The sequence below is a fragment of the Kogia breviceps genome, chromosome 14 (assembly GCF_026419965.1).
Source record: "Kogia breviceps isolate mKogBre1 chromosome 14, mKogBre1 haplotype 1, whole genome shotgun sequence".
Taxonomy (NCBI): domain Eukaryota; kingdom Metazoa; phylum Chordata; class Mammalia; order Artiodactyla; family Physeteridae; genus Kogia; species Kogia breviceps.
The window spans coordinates 63,111,692-63,127,045 of NC_081323.1; the positions used below are offsets into that span (position 1 = coordinate 63,111,692).

General features: G+C 47.6%; 1 protein-coding gene across 2 annotated transcripts in view; it reads left to right on the forward strand.

Moving 5' to 3' along the window:
* SNX29 (sorting nexin 29) overlaps nt 1-15,354 on the forward strand; it is a 545,210-nt gene that overhangs the window by 361,104 nt on the left and 168,752 nt on the right. For both annotated transcript variants that reach the window (XR_010836418.1, XM_059038667.2), the window contains 2 exons: nt 7,565-7,620; nt 10,686-10,767. Coding sequence is in view for 1 of the 2 variants with exons in the window: in XM_059038667.2 (XP_058894650.1) it covers nt 7,565-7,620; nt 10,686-10,767 (138 nt within the window). In the remaining variant the exon portion in view is untranslated. The remainder of the gene's footprint in view (nt 1-7,564; nt 7,621-10,685; nt 10,768-15,354) is intronic.

A 15,354-nucleotide genomic window follows, 5' to 3' on the forward strand; every position in this document is an offset into this window, starting at 1 on the left:
TGTGTGCATATAGGTGTGTGTGTGCATATGGGTGTGTGTGTGCACGTGCACGTGGATGTGTGTTTGTGCGTATGAGTGTGTGTATGGGTGTGTGTGTGTGTATGGGTGTGTGTGTGCATATGGGTGTGTGTGTGCACGTGCACGTGGATGTGTGTTTGTGCGTATGAGTGTGTGTGTATGGGTGTGCATGTTTGCTTAGCAGCCTCCTGGCTGTTCCCTCTTGCCTGCTGCCCAGAGTGACTTTTCAAATGGGGACTTGCCCGGTCTCTCCCTTGCTTACATCCTTTTGGAGGCTTCCCTCTACCTGAGCAAAGACCAGAGCCACGCCGTCCTCCCTCAGGCCTCAGCTCCAGCACGGGTCCCTCCAGACTCTTTCCCGAATCGCCTTCCCAGAAACCTTAGTTTCTTGATTCTTCTCCATGGACTTTTCACACTGTAATTGTGCTATCAGTTATTTCTAGACGGTCTCACTGGCTGGATTGTGTGCTCCATGGGCGCCAGGCCTTCATCTCCCCTGCTCCCTGCTGCCTCTCTGGTACCCAGAGTGTCTGGCCCATAAGAGGAACCTAGTACGGATTTGCAGACTAATTGTCTGAGTAACGGTGTGTGCATCTGTGGTGGAGCATCTGGCCCTTCACTCGTGCATGGGGACTTCTGGGCCCCAAATGCCTGTCTGTTCTGTCCAACATCCTTGAACTCTGCCCCTGAACAATGAGAGTAACTGCCACTTAGCAACTGCTTGGAAAGAAACTAGGTGTCCATTCTTAGTAAATAAGATAATTTTCTCACGCCCCCTCCCTTCTCATCCCTGCCCTCCTCCAACCATCCCATCCCCCATCTGTCTATTTGTTCATCCGTTCATCTGTACATCTGTCTGTCCATCGGGAGCATGCTCTGAGCAATCAGTATATGCCTGATACCTTCTGGGGCTCTGAGAATATTGTTCCAGAGACCCTCAGAGTCTTTTTGGGAAAAACAGACACTACAAAAACTAATTCACAGAAGTGTGCTAGCCTGCCTTTATGCAAGCTTCCAGGGATACTCAGAGGATTGAATTAAAGACTCTTTAAAGCTCTTATTTGCCAGTTCTTTACTCCCAGTAGAGTCTCGGGCCTCAGCTGATGCCTCTAATTGTATATTTGTAAAACAAAGAACAAATTAACAGATAAACACACAACCCTGAAAGTGGTCCAGACCTGGCAGCAGCCTCCCTGAGGGGAGGAAAGCCCAGGCCTGCTTTGTATTCAAAGCAGCAGCCCTGAGCCTGTTTGTCCTCTGGCGGGGTGACCAAGCTGGAGACAGAGCCCTGCATTTCACAACTTGCTCCTTCTTAAAAACTGAGAAGAGAAAGCAAGGTGTTGGTGGGATGGAAAATAGTTGTCGTTTCTGGCAGTGCAAAGTGAGAGCTAATTGCTGAAGGGAAGGCTATGTGAAAAGAGGGGTGTGTGAGAAAGTGACTGGAAAACATAAATTATGGGTGTTTTTTCACGATTGGGACAAAGATTTGCTGCCCTGTATTGTCTGCCTTTTTGCCTTGTCTTTTGAGCAGTGAATTCGAGAGCCCTGTAATTAGAAGACAAGGAATATGGTTCTCTTCCTTTGGTTCCTCTTATCTCCAAACTAACTCATCCTTCTCATGCATGATGATTTCAAATTTGCTCCAGAGCAGTTTAAAACTTGATCGACACTTCGGTGGAAATGGAGCTTCCCTCGTCATTCACTTGTTTCCTCAGTCACAAGTGCTCAGTCAGTGCCCACAACATGCCAGGGCCTGTGTGAATGACCTTTCGTGGAAGCTGCTGTCCCCAAGCTCGCAGGGAGGGACCAATACAGAGTGTGGAATAATTGCAGCCTGAGCATCAGGAATGGTAGAGGGTGGCAGTGTGGAATCTGCTTATTTCCGGTGATCAGGGAAGGTATCTCATAGGAGGTCATCTTTTAGCTGAATCTGAAAAGATGTGAAAAGAGCCAGCCATACAAAGAGGCTGGGGGAAGAAAGGAGGGAAGCATGACTTGCGATAATACATCCTTCACAGTATTTATTTGAGGATTAATAATGTGAGAATACATTGGCGCGTAGTAGATGTTCAACGCACATTGGCCCCCTCAGGTCGCCATCTTTGTTGCTTTCTAGCAGGACCTTCAGAGAGCCATGTGACTTCTTTCATGATCAGTGGAGGCTGACTTGTGTACCCAGAGATGGAAAAGGATTCTGACTGTGGGTCTCGCCTGTCCCTCCACATCCTTGTGTATGCAGCGCCTGGGGTGTTTGCTACAGAAAGACCCAGAAGTCCTGGCTGCTCTGTTTCTCCAGCCATGGGCTCTGCCTTTCTCTGCACTCACATACTGACCCCCGAACCCCCAGACTGCAGGCCAGATGATGAGCCACCTTCTCTGCAGGGCCAGGGAGAAGCAAATGAGGACAACCACACTTACTTGTGCTCCATGTTGGATGGAATCAAAAAGAAGCCTCCATTGCAGAGATGTGTCCTCCAAGACTCCCCAGGGCTTTAGGAAGGCACGAGGGATGTTTGTGGCCAGTATCAATAGAAAGTTGATTTTTCTTACAAAATCTCTACCCCACAAGTCTTTCACTGCCAGAATATGAAGTCAAATCAGCTATCTGGATGCTTACTGTAAACCCCAGATGCTATCTAGCTGCAATCTGGGTAGACAGAATGAAAAGAGAGCATGTTAAGATGTTTAATAAGTTTGGCCATCAATTATCATACTGCAGTTGCTGTAGAGCCTGGCCTGATTTTTAAGATCTATTCTACCGAGGTCAGAAAGTTCATGGACTCTTTTTCCAGCCAGCCTCCCTGAACTCAGGCAGACACATAAATGTCTTCTGGCATGCTGATGCCAATAATGCCAGTAATCAGAAGAAAAACTCCTGGGGGCTTCCCTGGTGGCACAGTGGTGAAGAGTCTGCCTGCCAGTGCAAGGGAAACGGGTTTGAGCCCTCGTCCAGAAAGATACCACATGCCGTGGAGCAACTAAGCCCATGAGCCACAACTACTGAGCCTGCGCTCTAGAGCCCGCGACCCACAACTACTGAAGCCCGCACGCCTAGAGCCCGTGCTCTGCAACAAGAGAAGCCACTGCAATGAGAAAGAAGCCTGTGCACCACAACAAAGAGTAGCCCCTGCTTGCTGCAACTAGAGAAAAGCCCGCACACAGCACCAAAGACCCAACACGCCCAAAATAAAATTAAATAAATAAATAAAAATAAAATTTTAAAAAGAACAAAATTTTTTTAAAAAGAAAAACTCCTGAGTTGGGAGGATTTAACAACTCCCGAATACTTAGCATCCATTGTCCAAGAGGGTCCCCCTACAAATAAGCATCCCTGAAGGGAAATTTATCTGTCAGGAAGATACTTTCTTTTAAAAATTGATTGTTTTCAGAAGCTCTTTGTTCATATCATTGTAGAGTGACATCTATCCTTAAAAACCTCATCTTATGAATGGATAAAGAAGATGTGGCACATATATACAATGGAATATTACTCAGCCATAAAAAGAAATGAAACTGAGTTATTTATAATGAGGTGGATGGACCTGGAGTCTGTCATACAGAGTGAAGTAAGTCAGAAGGAGAAAAACAAATACCATATGCTAACACATATATATGGACTCTAAGGGAAAAAAATGTCATGAAGAGATTAGTGGTAGGATGGGAATAAAACACAGAAAAAAAAAAAAAAAAAAAAACCTCATCTTATCTTTTGCTTCTGGTCACCCTTCCCCTCAGCCTGGTGGGGCAGACAGTCAGAACCTTGCTTCTTGTGAATGAGGTTCCCCGGGTCCAAGCTCTGTTCACATCCAGTTTGAGAAGAGGCTGCATTTAAAGGCAGTGTAATGATGCCACTGGTGCCTTCACAGTCTGTAGGTCCTTCCTCCGATCTGCTTACCTGATCCTCACATTGTGCCAAAGAACCTTCCCCAGGCTCAGGTGCTGAGGGAAAGCTCAGAGAAGAGAGGTGGAGAGCCACCCTGCAGCCCCACCAGAGAAGGCACTGGGTTCCATGTGGAAGTGCTGAGGGGAGACTGGTGTCTGGAAGGGGGCACTTCAGAGCCAGCCTTAGCCCTCGTTCATCCCTCATGAATAGAAGACCTGAAGGCCGAGCCTCTCACATCCTGCGGGGGAGGATTGGAAAGACTATCTTATTCACTTTACGAAGTAATGTGATACACACTTAACATATTATGCATATAATTAATGGAGGTATATATTATGTATGTGTATATATACAATATAATATGTATCTCTTAGCATTTACACGATTAATGCATCTTCACTGTAGAAAGTACAGGAAAGTTCAGATCCATGCTACAAATCCATCTGACTGCCCTCTCTCTGATACCCCACTGTCTTTCAGATCTCTTTCATCCTAATATTGATCCACAGTCATTATGAGTTACATTCAAGACTCGCACTAGGCATTTGCAGTCCGTATTAGCTTTATTTTTTCTTTTAAAATTTTTTTCTGGTCGTGCCCTGTGGCTTGCAGGATCCTAGTTTCCCAACCAGGGATTGAACCCAGGCCCTCGGCAGTGAAAGCACCGAGCCCTAACCACTGTACCACCGGGGAATTCCCCATAGCGGCTTTTTATTAAACAGAGACCAGGAGCTTTTTTTCTATGCCATTAGAAATTTATCAAAAGCACTCTTTTGGTGGGATAATGCATTTTAATTTATATATATATAATTTTTTTTTTTTTTTTTTTTGTGGTACGCGGGCCTCTCACTGCTGTGGCCTCTCCTGTTGCGGAGCACAGGCTCCGGACGCGCAGGCTCAGCGGCCATGGCTCACGGGCCCAGCCGCTCCGCGGCATGTGGGATCTTCCCGGACCGGGGCACGAGCCCGCGTCCCCTGCATCGGCAGGCGGACTCTCAACCACTGCGCCACCAGGGAAGCCCTTAATTTATATTTTTAATTGTTAGTATTAGATTATTTTGAAACTCGAATGATACAAAAGAGTGTTGACTAAATAGCCTCGCTCCCACCCGGCTGCCTGGCCCCACCCCCACCCCTAGTGCCCACAGGCTGGTGCCCCTTTGATTGGTGCCTTGAACTTCACTTCTCTACCTTCTTGATGCAAAAACAAACAAACAAATAGGGCTTCCCTGGTGGCTCAGTGGTTGAGTCCACCTGCCGATGCAGGAGACGCGGGCTCGTGCCCCGGTCCGGGAAGATCCCACATGCCGCGGAGCGGCTGGGCCGGTGAGCCATGGCCGCTGAGCCTGCGCGTCCGGAGCCTGTGCTCCGCAACGGGAGAGGCCACAACAGTGAGAGGCCCGCGTACTGCAAAAAAAAAACAAAAACAAATACAACTTGATATTCTTCATTCTCTGTTTTCTCACCCAAGGTGGTGTATTAGACCCACCATCTGTACCCTGCTTTTGCTTTCACGTGATGGTCCATCTTGGAGATGTTTTCATAACTGCACGTGGAATGCTATCTCATTCTTCAAAAGCACATTTAAATTCTTTTAAAGCAATTCACTCAAAAGATAAATTTTTTGTAATCTTCCAGAAAGATAGCAAATGAAAAATAAGCATTTCTCTCCCCAATACCACTCCTAATCTATTATCAACAATAGCCACTGTTATTTTCTTAGATCCTTTTCCGGAATTTTTTTTGTGCTCGTACCTTTATGTGTGTGTGTGTGTGTGTGTGTGTGTGTGTGTGTGTGTGTGTGTGTGTAACTCATTTCTTTTTAAACCAGGCATCTCATACGGACATGTCATAATATCTTGAATCATTTCTCTATAGTTGGACCTTTAGATCCTTTTGGTTGGCGTCTTTGTTTCCTCTGGATAGCAGAGGACTGTGATTTCTGGGTCAAAGGATGTAGGTGTCTTTAGGGATCTCAGTACACACAGCCTCATGGCTTCCCTTGATAGATCGTGCCAGCTCTCACCACAGCCGCCCAGAGGAAAATAACAGTCCCTCTAACAGCAGGGCCACCCCAACCCCCAGCCCAGGGAGTTCCTGATCTTTTGAAACTGATGTTCTCTCAAGCGGTTAGGCGGATTTCTCCTTGTTGGGCTTGAAAGAATCTCTCAACAGCAACTCCTTAGCAAAGCCTGCCGCCCAGAGCCCAATTGAATTGCTTAGTTCCAGGGACCTGGAAAGGGCTCAGCTTGGGCCCTTCTCCCTCAGGGCTGCCATGTATGGGGTGAGACACCCCCAGGTGGTGGACAGATTCATGTATGGTGTCAAGGATAACAGACAACTTCTCAATAGTTGTCATATTATTATAGCGCACAGGTCAGTCAAGAAGACCCTTCTACCTGCCTGGCACTGTTCCACATTCTCTACACATATCAACTCCTCTTGTTCTCACCCTGTGCGTATTAGTATTGTACATACCCATTTTACAGACAAGGACAGGGTGATGCAGAGAAGTCAAGTGACATGCTTGTGGCCACACAGGAGCTCGGGATTGGATCCTGAGCCGTGTGGTCCCAGAGCCCAGGCTGCATAACCACTGCATCCTCCTGCCTCCAGAAGGAGCCTGCTGTTTCTCTAAGGACTACCTTCTAGTGTCTTCTTATCCTCTGTACAGGCAAGACTTTGCCAAGTTTCACGTTCTCCTGTCACCTTTGAGCTGGCTTTTCCTCTGTTTGCTGAGGGTTTGTAGCAGAAAAGCCTGGACAGACCTGAATTCGTATCCCTTTCCTACTTGTGTGGCCTTGGACAAGTTCAGCCTCTGTGATCCTCAGTTCCCTCATCGGGGGGGCAGGGAGCATTACCCAGCCCTGGATCCTGATCACGATTGATGAAGATTGAGGATAAGGAGAATGCCCTGACAGGTGCACAGTGAGAAACTTTCCCTCGTCACCCCGCACCCTTCTCTATCCCTCTTGGTTCTTCTTAGTTTTGATCCACAGTCTTAAGTTCTCTCCAGTTCAAATTCGATCCTATCACAAAAGGAAGCTCATTCCCAGGTCCGATAACATCACGATTTATTGAGCATCTACAAGTGCTGGCCATTTGCTGTCTGCTCTGGATGAGAATTGCCATCCCGCCAGGCGTTTTAGTTTCTTGCACCCAATCCTGTTCTCGTGGGGACCTTCTGAGTCAGAAGAGGAGGTCATGTTCGGCTGCCTTAAATTGCTCACACATGTGAGGGGAAAGGATCGAGCCATTTGGGGGACAGACATTTCCCTTTGTGTTTACTCACCACGTGTGTCTGCATGATGGTTATCACGGTGCTGATGCATATTTTTGCCTTTGCACACTTGATACCTTGCCTCTCAGCTCCTAATTAGGCCTCTATAGCTCCAAAATTACATGCTTTTACATACCCATGATGATCTCAGTAGGATTAACAGTCCTTTTTTTCCGTGAAGGTAATTGAGGTCTTTCATGGTGACATATTTTTATTACCATAACTCTGTCTTTAACCATATTGTTTTCCAGTAACTGCTTCTTCACCTCATTGTGAACAGGAAATGCTCAGGGGTCATTGAGAAGCAGAATTTCGTGTGATTATGCAAACCATGGTAACCATGATGCATTTTCTCTCTCCCCTTCCCCCTCTCCCTGTGGCAGGTGCCTGGAGATTTGAGTCAAACATCCGAAGACCAGAGTTTGTCGGATTTTGAAATGTAAGTCCACAGCATCTGCTCATGAGGGGCCCTCTAGAAACAAGACTCTTGTTACTTGGCTTGCGTCCCAGGAGACCATAGAGGGAACCCGCAACCACTGTTGAAATCTGCATGGCTGATTTGGTTATTGTAGAGGTGGGGAGTTGTTTGCCTGCAGCCTGAGTCTGGCCTTCAGATGTGTTTTTATCTCCCTCTTTGGGTATTGAAAAACAATTTTTTTTTTTTTTTTTGGCTGACATTTAAGAGTTGGAAGGTATCACATGAAAATTTAAATTTCTCCATTTTCTTTAAAAGAAGAAATCCCAGCAAGGCCCCCATCAGCTAGAGCTGAGCAGCAGCTGCCTCTTCCATCCAGGGCGCATGCTTGTCAGCTTGCTGCAGTCCCCTTTTCTCCCTTTTGTCTGACCATGGACCACTCCACTCATTCCATTGTCCGGGTGTCTCCTGTTCGAATTTTGAGTTTGCAACTCCTGGGCTATTGGAAACGACAGTAGTTCAGTACATTGGTCTGATTTTTGACTGGGTTTAATTCTGTCTGGTGCCTCTGCTGATAACCCCTGAGGAATATAGTTGGTCTTCAGACTGACTCTTTCTGATCAAGATGCCTCGGTTTTTGGACCAGTAATCCCCTGGGGCTGGTGAAGAGAGGAGTGGGTCCTGAGTCAAGGGCAAGCAGAACCTCCCTCCTCTCTCATTTAGTTGTGCTGAGTAGAGGAAGGTTCAGCTTCCCCAGGAGAGAGGGCGGGGCATCGGAAGAGCATTTTGTTAGAGCCAGGCCGAGCCAAGTTGAAATCTTAACTGCAGGACTCGTGCCGGTGTGACCTTGGGCGAGCCACTTAACCTCTCTGAGCCTGAGTTTCCTCATTCATGAGGCGCAGATGACAAGAGTGGGGTTATGAAAAGCGCGGAGGGGATCAAGAGGCCCCGCAGTTGCTTGGCAGCTGCGGTAGAGATGGAGGTGGCTGTTAGATTGGTGAGGGGGGTCGTGGAGGTTAAGAGGTGAAGGATGAAAATCAAAGGCGAGTTTGCTTCACATGGGCCTTTGGCGGGGGGTGGGGGTGGAGGGGAGTACATAGTGAAGAGGATCATGGGATGGTGGCCTGGTGGAGGGAAAGGGGGGACCAGCTGGGGAGAGAGGTGAAAGCCGCAGAGGGGATCCCAGAGACGAGCCACTCGTGAGGCGCAGGGGACTCATTCATAAAGCAAGAATTTACCACGCGCCTGCTGTGGGGAGGGGTCGTGCCAGGTGGTCGGTGGAGGGGATGAGTCAGCCATGGTCCCTGCTCTCAGGCATCCTCTGCCGGGTGCAGCCACCTCATCTTTTCTCCCCCACCCCCCCCAGCTTGATCATCTCCACTAAAGCCAGAGCGACGTGCCATTTCCCTCTCCCTCTTCTCTTGCAGAGAAGGCCCTGGCTGACCTCAGCTCCATCCCCCGCCTCCCCCCCGGCCTCCCTTCATACCAACTGCCCTGGTAGATTTGACTCCTCCAACTTACTTGGTCTTCCATACTTGGGATCATTATTTTATTCCCTTAACTCACACTTCTATGTCTAGGAGAGAGAGGACAATCCAGTCTAATACAGCGAGCTGTGTGCTCTGAAAGGGAGAGCACATAGGGGGGGACCTGGGGGACCTCCTGGAGCCCTGGGAGGTGGTCCAGCCCTCACCAATCCTGGGAGGTGAATGAAAACCAGAGTGTCAGTTACACTTCTACACCCCTCCCCCTCCCGACAGCAGTGAAAGGGGAACACTCTAGTCACTAGCACAGTTTGGGGGACCTTTCCGGGAGGGGTGTCATTAGATACCCAAATCAGTTTGGCGCCTCAGAGTGGCCATTTGCACCTGGGGCGCTGGGGAGGTGATCAAGTAAGGGTGTATTTTGCCCCATGAAGGCAGTCAGCACCTGGGCTCAGAGCTTAGAAGAAATGCTGCTTTAGGAGAGAAGCATTTCTTTGTGAAAACGAAATGCTCTTTACTGTGGAGGTTGTGAGGCTGTTGAGTCGTGGACTCTTCCATCATCAGTGTCTCAAACTGTGTTCTAAGCACAGGAGGCTGGCGAATTTTTAAGAGCTGCTCTTCAGAGATAAGGAGAGCTCCAGGAAAAGCGTTTGGCCCTGGAGCAACTCCTAGCAGAAACAAGGGCTAGGACCTGCCAGCCCTTCCGGAATTGCACAGCACTGCTGGGAGAGCTGTTAATGATTGACCTGGAAGTTTCGGTGACAGTTAACTAACTTATCAGCTTCACATGATGTAGATGCAGCCGGTGGAAGAGTGGTGTTGGTGGGTGTATGCACCCAGTGACTCAGAGTTAGGTTCAAGTCATCACGCAAGGCGGAAGTGTCACATAACCGAAAGAACCCTTGAAGTCCTCTCAAATAGCCAGCGAGGATCAACCGAGATAATCTAGGTGACAGCATGGAGCCGTGCAGTGTATGTGCTCAGTAAATGATTTTGCTCTATTTGAGCCACACACAGTGTTTTTGGAAAAGTTGCAAGAGCGGTTATGGGTGCCTGGCTTCCTGGAATCCCCTCTCCCCACCCCAAAGAGCTATCTCTTGCACAGCCTGAGTGTTGGTCTCCTGAGCTCTTTCGTGGAGCCTGACCTTAAAGTGGGGGTCAGGGTCTAAAGTGGGCACAGTGAGGAGGCAGCATGACTCCTCCAAACGCTCCAGAAGCCCTGTGGGCGTTAGTGCTCCTGACCCTCCCCTGCCTCATGGGGGCTTCCGGTGATCGACCCCCCTTCTTCAGATGAGCAAACTGAGGTTCAGATAAATTATGGGCCACGGTCACTCAGTTAGTAAGGACAGAAGGGCAGTTCTTTCTCATTCCAGAATACGAACTGCATATATAAATTAAAAAAATATATATATATATATTTTTTAAACTAAGTCCCTTAAAAATAATCTTGGGGGACCAAGTAATGAGATGGAAACTGATGCTTTGGCTTACAATTAAGTGTAATAGATGTTGCCGTACATCGTGTGCCTCTTAAAGGAGAAAATAGCTTCCTCCCTTTTTTTTTTGTAAATTGAAATGACCACTTTGCATCTTTCTTTTGTTCAGATCAAACCGAGCGCTGATCAACGTCTGGATCCCGTCAGTGTTTCTCCGGGGCAAAGCCACCAACGCGTTCCACGTGTATCAGGTAATTACCTGGTTTTCAGTTAGACGTCACCGCTGGGGTGGGGACCCCACTTTTTTGTTACCCTCTGGTGCTTTTGCCTCTTGGCAATGGAGTGCCATATGTAGAAGCCACAGCCTCCAAATGGAAGTGATCCTTCTTTCTGTCAGACAAAAGCAGGCAGGGTGGAGCTTTCTCATGCTGTCGGACCTCCTAGTGTGGCCATGACCGCTCAGCTCGGACTGCTTGAGCAGAAATGAGATTTGTTGGCTCGTGTTGCAACTGAAACGTCCAGGTGTGGGTCTGGCCTCAGACCTGCCTGGACCTGTGGTCGGACATCTCCCATTTCCCCTGGTTTCCTCTGCTTGGGCGTCCTTTTCAGGCTGGCGCCCTCTGTGGGTGGGCCAGGCAACTCCCAGCAGCACCAGACTCTCAGCCTGTCCGGGTGTCTTTCAGGAGTCTGTCTTGGATCCCAAAAGCCCATCCCTAAACCCCAGGGTTGGGTGATGGACTTCTGTGATGGGTCAGCTTCGAGTCACGTGACCTCCACTGGCACCGGGGTTGGAGCTGCCCTCATCTGACCATGTGACTGAGAGAGGGGTGAGGGGGCTCCCCAGATGAAAACCAGGCCACTCTTTGCCAAAGAAGGGGCAACAGCCACTTGGCAAGTGGACACTGCAGATGTGCCCTCTGCTTCCTTGAGGTAGAGCTGATCACCCCCTCCCTGGTTGAGGATTGAGTGTCTGAAACCAGGGGACCTTTGTTTTGGAGGTAATTCTGCCCCAACAGTTGGGACCCCAGTTGTCCATCTTTTCTCTGATTTTCTGATGCCTCTTCCAGCCCTGCCTACCTACCCTCTTCTTGGCTTTCTTGTTTCTCTTTCTTTTTCTTACCTGATCTGCAGCTCTTGGTGTTCACTTGTCCTGGGACTGTTTTGTTTTCAACTTTGACTCTTAGCCACTTCTGGTTCTGCTGCTGAATGATATCGCAACAACTTTCATTACGTTTTGTTCTTATTCCCCATGAACCCTTGAAGAGCCTTGAGTTTTGTTGCCATTTTTCTTAGTGGGGAATTGACCATTGAAGAAGTCTTCTCAGCTATTAGGATAGTTTCCCCAGAGACTGGGGTGGTGCAAAAAGGACACTGAACTTGAGAATGGAAGCCCTGGTTTCAGTTCTGTGGCCTTAGGTAAATCTCAGCTTCCTTATCTGTAAAACAGAAATAATAATAATGCTTACTTTGCAAAGCTGTTGTTGGGATTAGAAATACATGGTGTCCAGTAGGCACTTGGTATTCGTTTCTCATCTTCCAAACTGATCGCCGTGTTTAGTCTTTGATGGCAGGACTGGCGGTGGGCATGGGTTATATAGGAGTGGGCTTAAGCATGATACACGCCTCTTCCCTGAAATCTTACGGACAAATGAGCTAGAGTTTGGCAAGGAAGTTTGCACCAGAAAGTTATTCTAGTTTACTTGTTCAGCTGGGCGACAGTAGCACTCTAATAAGTGTTAGAGAATCTGAGTGTTTCTGATGCTCTCAGCTCTGGCTTGAAAAGAGAATGAGATATGACAGATTTCCGAATATCCTCTTCTCCTTTTATCCCAAACCAACCCCCCCCACCCCCACCCCGCAAATCTCTTATTTGAGCGTCCTTCAAGTTCTGCTTTGCGGTCATCAGAAAGCTGGGAGGTGTTGCCTGGAGAATGAAAAAAGTGAAGCAGACAGCTTTATTTTAGAGCAAAATTAAAATGCGAGATCGCTTGAGAGGTTTCCTTGACCTTTCGTTTTTCACTCCTCCCCCTCACCTCACCCCAGGAAGCAACGGGGCCGTTTTTAGCTCTTGAAAGTCAGTTAAGGAACGAGATGGACACAGCAAATATGCCGTTGCCTGGGAGATTGTTTCCACAGTGGCCACTGTGGGATTCGAGCCACACTCTCCCCATCCTTGACCATCTCCAGAGCTTTCCTGGGTGTGGTCTAGCCAGTGCGTGGAGGATGAGGCCTGGATTTCATGGAGCCACGAGGCTGACAGCTCCCACATCACGTAGAGCAGCTGCGTCCCACACTGTGGGCTGTCTGAAATCTCTCCTGATCTTGGAGTGTGTTGAATGCAACTCCTTTTCTCCTTTTGGCTAACAACGCTTCTGATTGGTACTTAAGAGCAAACTCTGAGCATGTGTTTGAAAGCATTTTAGAAAGTCTTTATGACAGTGTGATTTTTTGGTTTTTGTTGTTTTTTAAATGCTAAATGATATTGGAGAGAGAGTGACTCCTGTAAAATACTGGTACTGTTGGACATTATTTTTATTAGTTAAAAAATGCATTTTATATAATTCCACAAAAGATTTGAGATAATTTCTAGAGAAACTCAGAAAAGAGTGATAAAATAGAAGTAAGAAATAAAATATCAGAGTTAGAGAAGATGTAAACTAAGAGTGTTTCCATTAAGGGAACAGTGGAAATCATATATATACATACATACATACATACATGTGAGATCCTATGTGGTTGATCTCATTGGTTTGTAAGTTTCCTTTGACCTTCCTGGCAACCAGTGTGAAAATGAAAATGTGGCTATTTTGGATAATTCCATTGCTAATGAGAAGAAAATTTGTCAGTTCCTCAAAGGGAGTTCTAAAAGAAATGTCCTCACAGAGCTTTAGATGAAGGAATAATAAAGAATGTGGTAGATGATGCCCTGTTACATCCCTATGACAAATCACTGTCAGGTTTCCTTAAGATCTCCCTCCAAGGAAGCCAAGGGCATAACCTCAAAATGAACCATAGTTCATTTGAAGAGCCCAGACAAAAGGATCAGCACATGTAGCTTTCTCAGTAGATCTGCACTGTCCAGTCCGACAGCCACTAGCCACGTGTGGTCATTTAAATGTTTTGTGGGGTTTTTTTTTTTTTTTTTTTTTTGTGTGTGGTGTTGGGTCTTTGCTGCTGCATGTGGGCTTTCTCTAGTTGCTGTGAGCAGGAGATACTCTTTGTTGCGGAACATGGGCTCTAGGTGCACAGGCTTCAGTAGTTGTGGCGCACGGGCTTAGTTGTTCTGCGGCATGTGGGATCTTCCTGGACCAGGGCTCGAACCTGTGTCCCCTGCATTGGCAGGAGGATTCTTAACCACTGTGCCACAATTGGTGGCATCATTTAAATTTGACTTAATCAAAATGGGAAGAAATTAAACTCGAGTTCCTCAGGCACACCAGCCACGTTTCAAGTGCTTCTTAGCCACATGTGGCTGGTGACTACCGTATTGGACAACGTGGATACAGCACATTTCCATCATCTCAGGAACCTCTGTTGGATGGTGATGATCTAGAACAGTGTCTCCCAGGGTGGTGGAAAGCAAGATGATCTTCTGTGTGATCTCCTGTGTGCTTAGTGAGGTTTTAGAGAGACAGAGACTGGACATCCAATAAATAGTTCTTCAGGGAGAAGGCCACTCGCCTTTCAGCTCTTCCATCACTGGCAATGACCTGAAAGAGAAAGTCTCTACGTGGCCATTAGGCCTTTAACACCCTGTAATCGTGCATCTTAGCAAAGACAGAGGAAGGCCCAGGATCAACGCCTTTGGCAGGCAACAGACTCCAGCCCAATTAACTACGTTGTTTTCTTTCATTGTATTTGTTTTCTGTTCATCTGCCTTCTACTATTTTTCCATTTACCATGGTGATGTACAGTTTCCTTTTAAAATAAATTTAAGCAGAAAGAAAGTGAGTCAGCTTGAAGAAAAATACTAAATGTATGACAGTGAAAACAGCAAGAAGTTTAGGACAGTGCTATGCGAATGAATAATATTTGGGAAACGCCACCTCTCAGTGGTCTGTGTATGTTACATAAAATAGCTCATTCAGTCCTCACAACAGCCCTGTGAGGGAACAAATGCTTATTATCCCCATTTTATAGATAAGAAACCAAAGACACAGAGAAGCAGCTCATTCAGTAACATGACTCTCAGCCCCCAAAGCATTTTCTGACAAGGTACCGGTTTGCACAGATTCTGTGAATGTGGGCAGAGTCCAGATTTTAAAATCCGAGAGGCAGATGTGGGAGTTGCCTTGGAAGGGCCCAGCCTGACCAAGAACTTGCCTGTGCGGATGGCCGCCTGCATCCCTGAGGCCATGGGCCAAGGGCCCCCCTGCCGCCAAGCCAGGGGTTTTCTGTCCATCTGTTCCAGGCCCCGGGCAGTACACACATCAGAGCCCGGCAAAACCCAGAGCCAAGCTGTGGGCAAGTTTGCTTTGGAAAATTGTTAAAGCAGGGCCTGTTGGCGGTGACTGCTCTGGCCACAGAAGAGTTTCAGGGATGCTTCCTCAGAACCTCTTGTTTGAGTGGTGGCAGGGTCCCCAGAGCCTGCCCTGGGACGCTTGGGAACTGTGGCACTTCTGACTGCAGAGGAACTCAGCTAGGTCACCTGCTGCCCGGTGTTACTGGGCTCTCACCACTTGTCTTGTGGGAGAGGTCTGGGTGTATGTTTTGCACAAAGGATCCTGGCCAGAAGTGCTGTCCCTTGATTGAATGCAAGGATTGAATGCAAGTTATTAAAAAAAGTTTGTATCTCCAAACACCATGGTTTCCACACTCTACTCCTGGGTCCCAAGGTG